This window comes from Cydia splendana, chromosome 7, assembly GCF_910591565.1.
Source record: "Cydia splendana chromosome 7, ilCydSple1.2, whole genome shotgun sequence".
NCBI classification, from domain to species: Eukaryota; Metazoa; Arthropoda; class Insecta; order Lepidoptera; family Tortricidae; genus Cydia; species Cydia splendana.
Window position 1 is genome coordinate 5935225 of NC_085966.1, and position 18421 is coordinate 5953645.

The 18421-nt window shown below is 44.2% G+C and overlaps 1 protein-coding gene across 1 annotated transcript in view; it reads left to right on the forward strand.

Annotated features, from left to right (window-relative positions):
- Window positions 1–18421, forward strand: part of LOC134792330 (histone-lysine N-methyltransferase 2C-like) — an 80043-nt gene that overhangs the window by 53212 nt on the left and 8410 nt on the right. Inside the window, 13 exon segments of the mRNA XM_063763599.1 lie at window positions 1079–1138; window positions 3845–4159; window positions 4357–4515; window positions 4786–5844; window positions 6160–6219; window positions 6396–6483; window positions 7664–7764; window positions 8412–8609; window positions 8966–14587; window positions 15036–15134; window positions 16106–16324; window positions 16669–16824; window positions 17115–17253. Of these exon segments, the coding sequence (XP_063619669.1) occupies window positions 1079–1138; window positions 3845–4159; window positions 4357–4515; window positions 4786–5844; window positions 6160–6219; window positions 6396–6483; window positions 7664–7764; window positions 8412–8609; window positions 8966–14587; window positions 15036–15134; window positions 16106–16324; window positions 16669–16824; window positions 17115–17253 (8275 nt within the window).

The window sequence follows — 18421 nt, forward strand, 5'->3', positions numbered from 1 at the left end:
ACTTACTAATGAAGTAATGCTAGCATTAATAAGTTCATCTTGGAGGATTTTGATACATTGTCGTGCATGCAGTAATATTTTTATCTACATGTTTTTGATTGAATTTGTTCGACGTAGACGCTTTCTGATAGTACGAGTACTTTGTACGTCGAATCAAGTTTGATTGCTTTAAGTGTATGCCGTACAAGCTTGGGTTCACATCGTGTCACTGTTGATGTTATGTTGGCTGTCACACGATAATCGCCCCTAAATGTGAACCGATAAAGACGATGTTCAGTCCGCTTCCGTTCCGATCTCATCGCAGACGTGAGGATCGAGAGACCCTAGCAATATTAAAATGTCTACATATTGGTGGCGGTTCGTACGGTGTATATACACTTCCAAATTTAAAAGCGCTTGTTCCATTGACAAGCTTAGAAGACTAATATTGCATGGGTATTTTGATGTCGCCATTAATTTATACGAGTTTTTTTACTAGCTGTTCTAGTCATTGAAATTTACTTTACGTCCTGACAAATAAGGAAAACTGGAGAAGGTATTAATTTGCTAATATATATTTAAAATATAACAGGAAAGTTCAACACGATTGTTAAACACGTACCTACGAATATCAAAACCACAAGTATTAATTAAATCACTTTTATTGTAATAAAATGTTTCAAAAACTCTAGCAGTTAGCTAAACATATGTTTCCGATGATAAAAGAACGAACAAGATAATAAGAAAAGGAAAAAGAAATATATCTCCTTTTCTCAAGTATTCATCATGCCGTAGTCGGTTCTGTATTCATTCCACAGGGCGTTAGATAGGACAACAAATTTCAATAAGGGGTGAAAAGAAATAGGCACGCTCGCGCAAAAATAAGTTGCTACTAAAAATTGTAATGTGTATAAGGGGCGAATAGGAACACGTTAGCAGGAAATTAAAATGGGTACAACGGTTGTGTCAAACCAGGCCGATAAACATTTATCATTAAGGGGCGAATAGGAACATGATGGCGGTTAAAAAAACTCGTATGTCGTACGCGTAGTTGGCGATGATGTTGGTTGCATGTCGGTGATCGATGGTTGTTGGGCAGGTGCCCTATGAAGCGGCGGACTGGGGCGACTGGCTGCATCGACGCCCGCTGCTGCTGCAGGTCAGACCACCCGAACCCGTCACCCCGTCACCCGACCCTACCTCTCCTGTGATCCTCCACATCCCACACGGTAGTGCTACGCGGTCAACTGAACACGAATGCTTATACCATTAAACGAGCAATTCTTGCATTTATATTTATTTATTGGGGACCTTGGAAACGGCTGTAACGATTTCGATGAAATACGCTATATGGGGATTTTAGGGACGAAAAATCGATCTAGCTAGGTCTTATCTCTGGGAAAACGCGCATTTTTGAGTTTTTATATGTTTTCCGAGCAAAGCTCCGTCTCCCAGATATTGTTTATTTATATAGTAGTTTGTGCAACAGACACATAACGGGAGGCCTTAAAATATGAGTGTTGGTTTATGAGTTTCATTATAACACGAGTGTTTTAAGGCCTAATTTTGCACAGTTGCACACCATATATTTTCTATGACTGCGAAATAATATAATTTTAACATTTGAATGATGGCAGAATACGCGACATAAGCATCCTTCACACGCCAAAACGCGCGGTCAAAACTCTCCAAGATTAGCCCAGATACAAACTTATAATAATAGAGTGCAAATTCTAGGCATTATGTTGATAAATGTGGTTTAAATAGACGTCCTAACAAATGTGTAACGCCCGGAGCGGTCACCTTGAGGCATCATGTAGCTGCTATTTTCACGCTGTTTTTTTTTTTCATTTACTTTGGAACTAGATTATTATTTTCTGTCGCGTTTGATATTCTGTACCATATGTTTTCTATAATATTTTTACGTGTGTTTCTACCTACACTAAGAAAAAAAACAATAGTTTATGTCTGTTCATACTACATGTGAAACATATAGGTCATCCTGAACAACTTTTACTATGGTACCTAATCTGGAGTCGCGATAAAAAGTTGCTATGTATTTCATACATTTCGGCGACTAATTCAGTAGATGTTCTAGGGTTCAGTATTCTTCCGCGCTTAGCATAAGAGCAGTAACTCGTTTGGAAATCTCTTTCAATTGTAAAACATACCGTACAAGTACAAAGTATACAATTGAATGACATTTCAAGATGATTTAGACGGCGCGCGAACTCGCATGAGATTTTAGTTACATTGCGGACTGTTGGTTACGTCCAATTCAACCGACCGACCAAAACCCGCAATGCAATGAAACTCGCATGCGAGTTCTCGCATCGTCTAAACGAGCCCTCAGTGCTCTTATGCTAAGCGTTGCAGTATTAGTTACGACTTTATTCAGTTTGAGAAGCGTAAAAAGTCGCTCGCTTGGTGGAAAACCATCCAAACTAGTCTGTGCACCTCATGTCTCCTAAATCATAATTAAATTACCGATAAACATCATGAAAGTGTCCTTTAAAACTTTAGTCGTGTTCAGTTGTATCGCATTACTGTGACTGATATATAAGCTGGCTAGTCCCGACATTCACAATGCACCTGAACCTTAGAAGCTTCCTATTCACTGGATCACCATTTCCCCTATTAAAATCTTAGATTTTCTTTAAATATATCCGGGGTGTCTTCGATTCCAACTCTAGTAAAATCTTTCACTAAAAAATAAAAATATACACATATCTTAAATGAATTCTTTGGGAATAAAAATGAATGCTTCCTAGACGTTCCTGTTTCCGACTATCCTTTCTATCCTCCCTAAAAATCAAGAGTAATAAACTGGTACATTTTATATAGTTATAACAAAGTGTACCCGTTTTTGCTTTTGAGTGTAGCTGTCGATAGGGGCCTTGCAACCTTTACGTGTCTCTGCTTGTAACTTGCCTGCGCCGCATGCATGCGTACTAACTAACCTTTACCTTTCAGCATCCCTTCTAATACACTAACGTACTATAAGTACATAAACCAGCACTAAACGATACTAAAATGTAAAGAAACGATTGAATTGTATTATGATTGTATACCGCGAGGATATCCCTGTCTCATCTTGTTCTGTCACGGTGGTGGGACATTTGTCGGGTTATGGGTCGTAAAACTAGTGACGGGCTAATTTTTAAATATGGAAGTCTAAGATGCCCACAATGTATCTACTGTGAAGTTTGACTGTTAAACTCCACCTCTTGTACGATGATTTTTTGTCATTTGTGCAATAATAAATAAATGAAGATGAGACTTCAGTTTTTTTTTTATTTGGATATACTCTTAAGAATCACAGTAACATCTCAAATATATTAAATACAATATTGCAATAGTAAATCACTTTACAACTACTTAAGTATTTAGCATATTTTGTTATATATTCTGGCACTATGTAGTAGTAATTCACTCTATCAGAGAACTGCTATTAGTATTTTGCACACTATTAGTTGACTCCTTGCCGAACAGTATCAGTAAGCCGTGTGTGACACCAAACTTCCTACGTAAGCTCACATGCTATCCGTAAACTTCCCCAGTAGACAACCGAGGTCGACTGACCTAAAGATACCCAAGTAGTAAAATTTGAATATTGATTACAGAAAGTTAGAATCAAGTTTTATCGATTCAGTCGACCTCTCATCCAAGATGAGATGGGTATATCATAATCTCAATTTGCATTGTTTAAATTCAGAATGATGTACCTTGAAAAAAAAAAGCATTGTATCAATCTGTAAAGAATAAAGAAAGCATCCTAATGTTGACGGGGAAGATACGCCACCGACGCCGGTAGCGGGACCATAGCGAATAACAGAAACGTGAAAGGCAAACATTTAACCGTCAGAACGTAAACCAGGAGCAACCGTTGCTTCTGGAGGAGCTCTTGGAGCAGGAGAAGCGCGAGCAGGAGCGGGACGGCGAGTGGGGCGTGCCCGCGCAGGCGCAGGCGCCGCCGCCCGCCGCGCCGCCCGCGCCGCCCGCGCCCTCCATCCCGCTGTACGCCGGCGCGCCGCCGCCCGCGCCGCCGCCGCCCGCCTCCGACTCCGACCACCACCAGCGCCGCGTCTACGAGCAGTGGCTCAAAGCCTACAACGCCTTCGCCGCCGACCAGCTGCGCTACTACGAGCAGGAGGTCCAGAAGCTCCGTAAGATCCGCAAGGTGAGCAGTAGACCGCTTTCGTGTTCGTGAGCTTTTCCGGTAGTAGCGTGATAGCCTCCTCCGAGCTCCGACTCATTCGCAGGTACTAGATACACCCGGGGGGTCGCACTGTGTGGTAACCGAATGATATGTACTAACCGGGGATTGTCCTCACGACTTGCTCCCTTCCTCCGTTTCATGTCGTGGTCTGTTTATAGTCGCTCAACAGCAAGCAACGGCAGCTGCGCAAGTCGGGGAACGAGCTGATGCCGAACGACGCGGCGGAGCTGCGGCGGGTGTCGGCCGAGCAGGCCGCGCTGCAGAAGCACCTCGAGGCGGCTAGGAAGCAGTCCCGCCAACACAGCATGCTCATCCAAGTAAGTGAAACAATAACACGTCTGGTTAGTCAGCCGTCACAATATGAAAACTATCGTTCAAATGCTAGTCTGTGTCTGAGCGCCTAGGTTACTCCGTTACGAAAAGAAAAAGGCATCGATTTTTTTCTATGCTTCTTGATGTTCACTATGTTGCAACTTTTGGCGGCCAAAATATAAGAGTGTGTCTCAAGAAAAAGGTATACCTGTCAATTATTTTGTTAATTAGAGTATACAGTCGAAACATATCACCATTATGTAACCAATTTCCAGGAATACGAGACGAAACAACGCCAGCAGAATCCTCAGTTAGCACAGCAATCTGTTATAAGTCAACAACAGATCACGACCAACCAGACCGTCTACACTCAAAACCAGACCATTCCTCAATCGCCGCAAATGCAACAAACCGCCATCAACCGGCCGATGCAAATAGGCCTGCAGGGAACTGTTCAGCAACAACAGATTATAAGGAACCAGCAAACTGTCCTTAGCTCAGACGGACAGCAGAGGATAGGTCTAGTGACGTCGCCGCTCAACGCTCAAGGCCGCATCCTCCAAAGCGGACGAACGCTAGTGATAGAACAAACGGGATCACCCCAACAGCAACTAGTCAGGCAGCTTTCCGGGGTTCAAGAGAGACCACAATCCGTTGGGATGGTACAGTTCGGGCAGCAGCAACTAGGAGTACGGAACACGATGCCCGCGGGCGCTCAAACTCCACGCCCAGCCGGCACGAGACCCGCTATGTCACCGCTACACGTGCAATCCCCACATTCGCAATCTCCTTTACATTCCCTTGCGCCACAGTCGCCTTTACACCACCTGACCTCCCCCATGCAATCGCCGCTGCATTCCCAACAATCTCCTTTACACCACACGTCGCAATCACCTTTACATCCCTCGACGCAATCACCTCTCCATACCCAGCAGTCTCCGCTCCACTCCCAACAATCACCTATGCATGTGCAGCAGTCTAACGTGCCGCAGCAATCCCCGATGCACCAGAGTCCTATGCATCAGAGCCCTATGCATCCGCAACAGAGCCCAATGCATCAACAAGGCTCGATACATCAGCAGAGTCCAATGCACCAGCAAAGCCCAATGCATCAGTCTCCATTACATCAACAGAGTCAAATATCTCAGCAATCGCCGATGCATCCTCAACATTCGCCGATGCATTCGCAACAGTCGCCTATGCACCTGCAGCAATCGCCGATGCACACGCAGCAGAGCCCGATGCAGTCGTCGATGTCGCCGCAACATTTCTTGCAACAGTTGCAAGCTCAGAGAACGAGCCCGCAGTTGCCGACGCCTAGTAGGAGTCCACAAGTAAGTATTTTTTTGTTATTGCATGTAATTTTCGATAATCATTTACACTGTTAGCTGACAATAAACCTCATTGCAAAGATATTTACGAGTACATATATCTTTATAAGGAACATAGCAGTTGGTCGAGCTTTTTTAAGAAAATAGTTTATGTTACCTGTAATAAAATCAGACTTCTATGTCAAATTATCACGTCTAAGGGTCGTGACCACTATAAGACACTCTATATTGTAGTAATTTCCATCCTGGCCGATTGAATCTTAAAGATATTTTTGTGTAATGAGATATTAAAAAAAAACTACTGTGTCTTTGTTATAGATATATCAACAATCACAAATACAGAGCCCGGTTTCGTCACATTCACCTCAGATGCAGTCGGTAAGTAACTCATTAATCTCATACAGATAATGTGTTCACAAAAAAAATCTTCAGTCTTATTATTACATTGGTATTTTTCTATGTAAGTAGATGAGCGAGATAACGCCCTACCCATCTATAACATACTATGAAGTATCTAAACTTCAAAATCGAACTTGTATTCCTTATTGTAACAGGATTATACGACGAGTCGGTTCTCACGGCCAGCCCCCGGTTGTTCTCCATTGCCCAACCGCTTCGCCAGGCCTCCGCATCACCAGCAAGGTAAGAAACTAGCATTTAATAAAACAGATTCGACTTAGGGGTCATCCATTAGTTAGATCACACGAATTTCTATGTTTTTGTTTGTGACTCCCCCCTCCTCCTTGTCACAACATGTCACATTTTCTTGACCCCTTTCCCCCCACCTAAACATGTGATGTAATAAATGGATGACCCCTTACTTTTGGTCTTCGTAGGATGGAGCAACGCAAAGTTTTGAAATTGCTCTCTAGTAGTTAATGCATCGATGGTTAGCCGGAATTGTGAACCGGTTTGTTAGCTGGGCGTTTTCAGAAATAAATATCGAAAACCCGATTCTCACAGATCCTGGTGTTTTTGGGTTCTTTCAACTCAGAATCACTAGCATATTCAATTCTGATGATAAAATAAAATGTCCCAAAAATTTGTATGAATAATTGTACATTCCACTACGTCACGCACATACAAGTGAAAAAATTTTTCATACTAAAACGTGACGTAATGGAATGGACATTTTGGGACATCTTTTTAGGGTTCCGTACCCAAAGGGTAAAACGGGACCCTATTACTCAGACTCCGCTGTCCGTCCGTCCGTCCGTCCGTCCGTCTGTCACCAGGCTGTATCTCACGAACCGTGATAGCTAGACAGTTGAAATTTTCACAGATGATGTATTTCTGTTGCCGCTATAACAACAAATACTAAAAACAGAATAAAATAAAGATTTAAGTGGGGCTCCCATACAACAAACGTGATTTTAAACCGAAGTTAAGCAACGTCGGGCGGGGTCAGTACTTGGATGGGTGACCGCTTTTTTTTTTGCCGTTTTTTGCATTATGGTACGGAACCCTTCGTGCGCGAGTCCGACTCGCCCTTGCCCGGTTTTTTTTAATTGTGGGATGGAGAATGCTGTCGATTCTGAGTAGAATGAGCCCAAGAACGTCCAGATGTGAAAGAATCAGGTTTTCAATATTTATTTCTGAAAACGCCCAGCTGTCAAAATATTGACAAAAATACGGTTTCCGAGCCTTAATCCTGTTGCAAAATGTTTGTCGGGCATTAAGTAACTAGCGCTTTCGGCTTTTTGAGGAATTTATAGAAACAAAATCGTAGATTATAGATATAAAACCATCACAATATCAAGGTTTCTATTCCTCTTAATGTAGTATCAATTGATTTGCTTAATATTTTGTGAATATTTGTCAGGAATGAGAGTGGGAGTGCCATTCGGCAGTCGGCAGCAGACGTCGCCGCTCGGCAGTCCTCAGCCTCTGCCTTCACCCGGCAACCCTGCTAATGAGATGGCGGTGAGTACTCCATCTATAAGTATACCTCAGACGAAGTGGTCAGAGGTTACCATGCTTGAATCATCAAATCATCATCATCTGCCATGGTGTAATTAAGTCAAAATTGTACACTTAATCTGAATTAAGTTAGAAATGACTACTAGATAACCATTAGCCACCTCATCAACAGTTTCAGTAAGAATTTGATGAGGAGTATTTTTGATAGTTAATTAGGTAAGATATGTATGTAAGGCATGTGAATGAATAGATAAGGACAAGTTAAATACTGACCAGGGGCCTATTGCATAACAAACTACAACTAATATTACAAGCGGACCTCCTTATTTAATAAGTGAAATTAGAAAAGGAGTTCCGCTTGTAATATTAGTTGTAGTTTGTTATGCAATAGGCCCCTGACTTTAATTTTATTTGTCTGTTTTAACAGTAACTTGTTCAGCTCGAAAACAACGAGGTACATGCTCCATCACGTCATGAATGCAATAAAAAATATTTTTTCCGACATTGTAGCCTAACAATCAAAATGTTAATATTTAAAAGTACAAATATTTAATTGTTATTTAAACTGAGCATAGATATTTCCAAGACCTCGAAATTATGCTTATCTATTCACGTTTTTGTGCACTTCAGTAATGTAACATATATTCCAGCGGCAACAAATGCTGCAACGACAGCAGTACAGCCCAATGGGCGGCGCGCCCCCCTCGCCGTCCCTCTCGCGCTCGCCGCACGTGCGCACGCCCACCCCCTCCGCGTCGCCCGCCGCCTCGCCCGCGCCGCACGCCGACCACGGCGGCGGACACCACCACCACATGGCGCCCATCCCGCCCGGATACAGATACTTCAAGGTAAACTATTTCAAATTTGCTGAAGCGCTTTCTTCCTATTTGCGTCATATCAACGTTATTATATATAGGAAGGAAAGGTCCAACGTATCGATGTTAGTAAATATACATACAACACATTCACGATAATGACATCTATTTAATTATAAAATAGAACCACTTGTAAATATACGTTTCGGTTACGACTTCCTTGGTGGGGTTAAGTTAGCTAGAGTGAGGTTAGGTTATCAAAATCAATTTTTTGAATTATTTGTAAAGGTTTTTGTTTTTCTTTTTTGTGTGGTAGTTGAGAAGATACTCGTTTTATTTTTTTTCTCACTCGCATGTATACCATGTACTAAATATTTTGCTTTGTTCAGGTTGGCCTGTTCGGCGGCGCCCCCGTGTGGCCCAACAAGGACGACGACCGCCGCAGGCCACCCCACATCAACAAAGTATCCATACTAAAGCGGCGAACACCCCCACGCCCGAGGTTCGCCGGCAAGAGCGCCCCCGGCACCTCCGACGAGCGACCGTCCGAGGAGTCCGCCAGTCAGAGCCCCAGTGAAACAAGAGAATTCGTACTCTACTCGTCTGATGGAGTAGAATACTCGGCCATGTCCGACGACGCCGCGAGAATGAGCTTCGCGAAAGACGACGATGACGATATAGAGGAAATAGTCGAGGAACACCTCGACGATGCCGATATAGTGGTAGTGGAGCCGGGAGCGATATCGCCCGAGGAACGAATCGCCACCGAGGAGGACTTTGAGGAGCTCATCGACAGCGGGAAACCTGAGGACGAAATGGAGGAGGAAACTATCCCTGAGAAAACTACTACCAGAACAGAGACTACAACAAAAACTGTAGCTGTTATAAGCTTGTCCACTGCTAATAAAGCTTCCCCTAACGTACAGCAATACAAGCTGGTAAATCCGTCACAAAACAGTGCCTTGTCGAGGCTGCCAGTCTTAAGCGCCACCGTGCTCTCCCCGCACGCCAACAATAAGATTCTAAACGAAGTCTCACAAGCGACTGTCGCTTCTGTTTCTATCGCAAACCAGACCATTTCAGTGCCCGTGTTAAAGAGCCTTTCCGTTCCTATCGGCGGTCATGGTACCGGTGCGAAACCTCAACTCAAAAAAATGCCTCTTAATTTAAATAATCCCCCCTTAACTATCAACATGTCCACGCACCCACAATCGAAGCCGATCAGCTCAGTCATCAGCGTTATATCTTCAAACATACCTAAAACGGCAACCCTGAATCCAGTGATTACGCTCGCCACGTCCAATACCGCGGCGGGCGCTTCCAGAGTACCAGTGTCGATACTAACGCAACATCAAGTCAAACAAAAGATCGTCAAAACCATTGAAAAGCCAATGGCTTTGTCACTGTCTAATTCTAAGCTCTCTAGTCTCTCAGTGACGCATGACGCGACATTACCGGCAAAGATATTCCAAGATGAAGCGGCATCCCCTGACAGCACGGTTGCCTCGGACACCCACGCAGACAAAGAAATACACCAGATAACTACTACCGCGCAACATTTGGGTGCCATGACCTCTCAAGGTTTAGCTCATTTAGACCATAAACCACCTCCAATAATCAAAGAAACAAGCAAAGATATCGACATTGAGACTGAAATCAGTCAGCAGACTGAACTGCCACATTCGTTATGTATAACTGATAGAACGCCATTGCTGCTCGGAAAGGCGGACATAAAAAGTCCCGATCCTATACCAGAAAAGATTCCCGACAACATCATGGAAGGTGACGACGAAGATAAACCTGAAGACAGTCTACAAAGTAACCTATTACTCTCTTATAACAAATCGATCTCTGATCAGTCACAAAATACGTCAGCAGCTGACAAACAAGCGCAAGAAAACGTGGTAAAGACCATTAAAGCTATCGCGAACCAAACTAAAGAGATGGTCATCGATTCTAACATGCAAATCACATCCGATATGGCTCAAGAATCTGTACAGATTTCCATACCGTCCCCTACCCCGTCACAGGAGAGGTATTTGAATGACATCACTATGCAAGAACACGCGGAAACTGTGGAAGGTAATCAGAAACGCGTGGAGACGTTCGAAGACATGCTGTGCATGCTAGAGAATATAACAGATGACGCTAAACCGTTTGCTATGAAGCAACCTAATCCTAAAGCGAATCCTCAAACTCATGCTCCACAAAATCCTAACGTAAATCCTGCCGCAAAACCGGAAAATAAGGAACCAATGGAGCAACACAGTTACCCCAAACGAGATACGGACAGATTGAGCTTACAGTCCGCTACAGTGCCTCAGCTCTCGCCGCTCTCTCAGCCATCAGAGTTACAATCTAACATGGCGAACGTATCCCAACAACTGCGGACCATCATGTCTTCCCTAAATACAGCCACGTCGAAAGTGGATGCTCAAACTGTATCATCGCTAATGAGAAAAAATAGTGACGCCACAGCACCCACGCAAGTCAATTTCGAGAACCTTCTGCCGTCGTCCAAAGTTGAAGTTGCGGCTTCGAGGCCGTCACCAGTGCAGAGGATGGAGAAACCTATAACGTCCATCCCTAATTCAGATAGTTTGCCAATGAGCGCGGCACAAATGCTCGGATCCCGAGTCAACACGCTATCATCAATGGGTCAGAATAGAAAATCCCCTACAGTGTCTCCCATAAGCTCTCCTGTAGGCATACAAAATACATTAATGAAGTCCCCCGCTCAATCACCCCTGATAACTAACCAGGGCTTCTCATCCAACGAAGACATGAACGCTACGTCTGTAGCTTCCCAAATGATTCAAATGCCAGCGCTCTCTAAAATACACAGCTCGTCCGCGCCACAGTCCATAATGCATTCCAACAACACTATTACGACCACTGTCAGCGGATTCCAAAAAGGGCAACCATTACCTACAAGCATATTAGGGCATACATTGCTTCAGCCCACGAGACAAATTAATACAAGTAATCTTTCTTTCAACCCTCAAAGCATTAGCTCTAGTCAACCCCCAGCGTTGGTCATGACGTCGCGACCTATAATGGGCAAGGAACCTCCGCCAAACGTGACCGTCCGCGCTCACACTCTAGTTAGCCCAGGAATGAGCCAAATGAACCAAATGCAGACGAAACCTGCCCAGGGACCAATTAATTTTATAACGTCTTCCAAATTATTGCATACGCAACTAACCTCGCCGTTAAAACGATCAAAATCTACTGATGAACCCAAGACTGAAGTTATTGTTGGTCACATACAGCCCACTAAGAGGCATAGCGTGGAATCGGTCATTGTGAAATCGGAACCAATGGAGACCGACGAGCCGACGGCGACTTCTACGATCGTTACGGACAACGCTGGCAACAAAATCATACAACAGAGTTCAGCCAATCAGAGGAATGATGAGTCTCAAAATGTGTTGTTAAAACAACTGCTGCAGACAACTACCTCGGCCGCAACTGTTGTCCCGCAGCGGACGATGACTATTCAAAGGACCGCACCGGCTTTAGGGACAATACCCTCGCTAGAAGCCCAGCTAGCTAGACCTTCAATTCCACCACCTACCCTAGCCTTGTCACAAGAAGTGGAAATACCTAAAAACTCGCCGCGACAAATCATGACGCATAATACACAAGTCAGCTCGCCGTATACTAGTCGACCGAGCATGCAGACTATCCAGACGATGCAAGGCATGCCCATGCAGACTTCCATTCCGACGTCTTCTATGTCACCTTTGATGCACTCCTCCACGCAGTCGCTCATGGACGTACGAAAACCGAGTATGAAAATTATGACTAAAGAAGAGACCACGCCGTTGCCGGAGAGTTCACCGACGATAAAAGCGATGCCAATGTACCCCATGGGCATGGACGCTCAACAACTCCATCAAGCGATAAAGAAGGAAGTGACGCCGCCACAACAAAGCCCTGTCATGAGACCTTTCACTCCCATGGATGTTAAGAAAGAGCTGCTCGATGAGAGCTCACAGCAATCCGCAACCTCTGGAGTCTCCACTGCTTCAGATCAAGGGAAACTCGACCAGCCGATGAAGGAAGAGTTTCCTGAAAGCGTCAACATGGATCCTTCAGCGGAAGCTAATGCTCCCGAAACGCCTTCCGAGGCCAAAAAACGCAAGAGGCGAGAATATCAGCAGAAGAAGAGGAAACAATTACAACTGAACATGAAAATGGCAGCGGAGAACAATGTGAGTGCAGCGAACGCCAAGAAGAGACCGCGAAAGGGTTCACGCTACGAGGAAGACTATGACACGTTTATTGACAATCTGATGGCTCAGCTCCGGCTTCTGCAGCCAATGCAAATTCAAGAACCGTCCCTAACTACTAACTTTGCAGTCTGCCCACTTTTCGGGTCCGGAGACTTGACAAAATTAAAGAACAAGGACTACGATATTATGAAGGGCGATCTGGTTGGAGAATTCGGCAACGCAAAGATCCCGAATGTCGCCGATTACTACAACACGAAGCCTTTTGGCGACGACGAGCCACTGCCGGAGAAACCGCAAGCGTCTACTCAAAGAGGGTTCTACGATCAAGAATTCCAGCCGATCGTGTTTGATGAAGATCCAGAAGATAAGAAATTGGACTTCATTTGTAAGGAGCGAGACACGGATACTCCAGATAGCATAGTGAGCTGTTCGAGTCCCGAGTGCCTTGATATTGAACCAGGAAACCGCTTCCCTGGTCTAAAATTCATTGATGACGACGAAGAAGATGAAGACAGTGATTCCGCAATGTCCGGTAAAGTGTCCCCGATCATACCTCTAATCGCGCCTGTTCCCATCAGAGTCAAACCAGTCTCACTGTTCCATTTGAAGGACGAAGATGGTTCGACGGCGCTGAAGTGCCTCGACTCAGACTCACCCATGAAGACTGTCGACTCGCCAGGTAGCACAGAGAGCAACGAAAACGTAACAGTAACACTAACATTAACATCCGGTGCCGCTGAAGATATACTAGGCGTATTGAAAGAACTTGCGGGAATTTTACACATACCACCACCAACTTCCTACCAAATCGTAGAAAGAACAGCTACGCCACCGTCCCACAAATTGGGGCTGTACAGGTCAAAAGGCAAAGATGGGAAAGAGGGTACGCCTATTGACATTCAAAGCATACTCAACGGAGCGGCTAAGTTCTGCCGTCACTGTGATGTAGTTATATTAGATTCGGTCGTCAGAGCAAAGGCGTCCGAATTCCCATTGCTATCAGCGAACAAAGGCGCCGAAGACATCCTGTGCGATAGCGATTCAGAATTATACTTCTGTAGCGCGCAATGTTACGAACGATTCGCTTGGCGGCCCACGAACATCATTCTAGACGGGAAGTCGAAAGCACCCGTAAAAGAGGACGTCAAGTCTGACAACGAGACAAACCTATCTAAAGACCGTGATGACTTCGACACGGCGTCCACAGAGAGCATGGAAACGGACGATTTAGACATCAAACCGGACATCAAGGACGAAAAAATGGACTTATCCTTCATAGACTCACTGGACAATGACGAGCTGATGAAAGAAGTTGGCGAGGACGTGGGATTAGGCGGCTTAGATGAAGACCTCAAGAACGAATCAGACGAAAAGAGCAACCAGAGCGTAGAGAAGGAAAAATACAGAGGCATTCGCTACAAAGCGTGGTCGCCGGGCTGCATCGGGCCGCCCGTCAAGTACAAGCGGCCCACGGACCGGGAGCTCACCGAACTCGTATTCAGAACTGGCGTTGCTATAATGCCGGTGACTACGGAAGATTCTCGACGTTGCGAGCTATGCGGGATCCAAGGCGACGGAGTGGCGGATGGTGTTTCAAGGCTACTGAATTGTGACGTGGATCGATGGGTGCACCTGAACTGCGCGCTGTGGTCTGAGGGAGTGTACGAGACGGTGAGCGGCGCGCTGATGAACGTGGAGACGGCGCTGGCGGCCGGCTCTAACGCCACGTGCGCTGTGTGTCGCCGCCTCGGCGCCACCGTGCGCTGTTTCAAGGTAAATAATAATATCTCATAACTCATCTTTCAACACTCTCGTTCATCTCAAATCCGTTACAAAATAGAGCAAACTTTCAGGAAATTAACCTCTGGAAACCAAGGGATCTAAACTTGCCAGTCAAAAAAAGACCTTGGAAGTTATATATTTAAATTAGATTGTCGTTTCAGAGGCGATATAGAGAGCTCGGAGGATATAGGAGGTTAAATTAAGAATATTTACATATAGTTTCAAATAATGTACTTTTAGCTGCAAAATTGCATGGACACATGAATTAATTAATTCATAAAGTGACCTTGCATTTTACGGCTGGGTGTACCTTGATGAAAGATAAACTTTTCCAGTTTTTATGTTGTTCTAAATCATTATCTGTCTTAATGTTACTCTAATAAAGAATTGCTGGGATACCGCTGGGAGACAACAGACTAATTCCAAGAATTATTCAAAGGTGCGGTGCGGCAGTGTGTACCACCTCGGCTGCGCCGTCAAAGACAACTGTGTCTTCTACAAGAACAAGACTGCTTTCTGCGCTTCACACGCACCCAAGGTAAGTCACTCTTGGATCTTTTTGTCTGATTTAAACACCGCAGCATAGTACATTAAAAAGCGGCCAAGTGCGTGTCGGACTCGCCCATGAAGGGTAGCAGCAAGTAACATAATAAAATTGTGGTTTACGATTTATGACGTATTAAAAAAAACTACTTACTAGATCTCGTTCAAACCAATTTTCGGTGGAAGTTTGCATGGTAATGTACATCATATATTTTTTTTAGTTTTACGAGTATCATTCTCTTATTTTAGAAGTTACAGGTGGGGGGATACGCATTTTACCACTTTGGAAGTGTCTCTCGCGCAAACTATTCAGTTTAGAAAAAAATGATATTCGAAACCTCAATATCATTTTTGAAGACCTATCCAATAGATACCCCACACGTATGGGTTTGATGAAAAAAAAATTGAGTTTCAGTTCTAGGTATGGGGAACCCCCAAAATTTATTGTTTTTTTTTTCTATTTTTGTGTGAAAATCTTAATGCGGTTCACAGAATACATCTACTTACCAAGTTTCAACAGTATAGTTCTTATAGTTTCGGAAAAAAGTGGCTGTGACATACGGACGGACAGACAGACATGACGAATCCATAAGGGTTCCGTTTTTTTGCCATTTGGCTACGGAACCCTAAAAACAGGAAACATTCAAACATAAAACGTAATTGAAAACATAATTTTAAAGGTGAGTTAGATCTTATTGCGTAAGATGGGACCGAAGATTGGTGAAAGTCATAAGTAGTAAAAGCTGGGCCGGCTGAGCTTGAGCTGCACGTTACGTGTAGCGCCCCACATTAACATAGGCCTTTCTTACACGGGGGCAACCCAAAAGTAACTACATAGTTGTCAACTGTGACGCGACCAAATGCGTTAGCACATCAGGCACTTATATTTAAATGACATCACTCAACGCAACTGGTTTTCAAGCGAATAATAAACGTTGTTGTTACTAAACAAGATTCATATTTCAGAGCGAAAAAGATAACGAGCTGACAACTCTAAGTGTGCAACGTCGCGTATACGTGTCGCGCGACGAGCAGCGACAAGTCGCGTCCGTCATGCTGCACTCGGATACCAACCACCTCATCCGAGTGGGAGGCCTCATCTTCCTGAGCCCCGGGCACCTGCTGCCGCACCAGCTGGCCGCCTTCCACACGCCCAACTACATCTACCCTATCGGATATAAGATCGTGAGTACTGGTGATCATTAGAGGTTGCGTTGCAGAAATTGCTTAGCGGGCGAAGTGTCCAAAAGGGATTTGATACAACTTTATTGTTAGCGTATTAAAACTGTAGCAATAGGCTGAAAGATAAAAAGTAAAGTGCTTAACTACGAGTTACACGTCTTTTTTATATCTAACCGCTTAGATACTTCTGCTATTGACTGTAGTAAGCGATATTACTTTACTGGGTCATCAACTTTTTGAAACTTGAGAGTTCCCAACCAGCCGGTCGCGTAACCGGTGCCGGGAAGTAAAACAAAGGGGAGTAAAGTGCAATAAATGTGGAACTCATAGGAATGTTTGTATCGCAGGTGAGATTCTACTGGTCGATGACGCGCGCCAACGCGCGCTGCCGCTATGTGTGCTGGATCTCGGAGGAGCAGGGCCGCCCGCGCTTCCACGTGCGCCTGCAGTCCGAGCTCGAGCAGGACATGAGCGCGCCCACGCCGCGCGCCGCCTGGGCCAAGGTACGCCATTATAATATGTACCTTTTCACTCAACAACTGGCCCCGTAGACAACATGCCAATCGCTATTGCTCAATGAACGCAATTGTCACTGTCACACTAATATGGAAGAACGATAGAGAGACACAAAACGATTTGGTGGCGAAGCGATTGTTACTTTGGCTAGGCCGCCTGACACTTTACGATTGAAAATATTTAAGACGATGGACACCTGCAATACATGAGGGGGGGTTACAAGGTGTACAAAAACAGTGCATAAATTTGTCAGACTTGAAACTAGTTGTTTCTTCAGGTGTTAGACGCAGTGGCAGCGTTGCGCGAGGCCCGCGGGGAGCCCGGCGTGCTGAAGCTGTGGCCCAACTACGTGACCGGCGAGGACCTGTTTGGACTGACAGAGCCGGCCGTCGTGCGCGTGCTCGAGAGCCTTCCTGGTATGTTTTTTTTCTGCTATAAAAATAACCGACTGTTGTTGATATTTTTTCTCAAACATGCAATGAAATGTCGTCGCTCCGGGCGTTTTAACAGGCTTCGAGGTATCACGTTTCGGGCGGAGCAACTCGAGAGAACTGTAAAGGAATTTCATACAAAATTGAAGGCCTAGGCCGGGAAGTAATTTTTTTTTAATTTCCATTTCACAGATATTTGTGACACACCATCGTGGCATTCAGCCATTAAAGTGGTAACACACTATCGCACCGCACCGCGACCTTGGAGCGTCGCACCCATACACCATAAGTGAGAGCGAGAAAGAGATATCTGTTTCAGAGCGAGCTGTTTCTCGCTCACTTATGGGTGCGACGCTCCAAGGTCGCGGTGCGGTGCGATAGTGTGTTACCACTTTAAAAAGAAACTATAGGCAGTATTTGCTTTATGGTTTATGCCTTTATGGTACGATTTCTTTTTTTTCTCATCTTTATAGGGCTGTATCTCCTAAACCGTGCGTCGTAGCGCAAAAATAATTAAATGTTCGTTCCCCTTCCAAAATCCCCAAGTAATATTTAAAAAACAGGAAAAAAAAAAGCAAGAATAATGTTTATAGGGTTGTATCTCCTAAACCGTGCGTCGTAGCGCAAAAATAATAAAATGTTCGTTCCTCTGTAGGAAACCCCTAATTAATATTAAAAAAAAAACAAAAAAACTTTATAATGCTGTATCTCCTAAGCCGTAGGTACGTCGTAGCGCAAAAATAATCAAATTTTCGTTCCCCTTTAGGATACCCCTTAATAACATTTAAAAAACAAGAAAAGAAAAAAAAAACAAATAAAAAGAAGAAAAAAAAGAAAGAAAAATCTTTATAGAGCTGCAACTCCTAAACCGTGCGTCGTAGCGCAAAAATAATAAAATGTACGTTCCTCTGTAAGAAACCTCTAGTTAATGTTTAAAAAAAAAAATACAAAAAAGAATAAAAAATAACAAAAAGAACTTTATAATGCTGTATCTCCTAAACCGCACGTCGTAGCGCAAAAATAAACAATTTTTCGTTAGCCTCTAGGAAGCCCCTTAATAACATTTAAAAAACACAAAAAAAAACAAATAACAAAAAAAGCTTTATAATGCTGTATCTCCTAAACCGTACGTCGTAGCGCAAAAATAATCAAA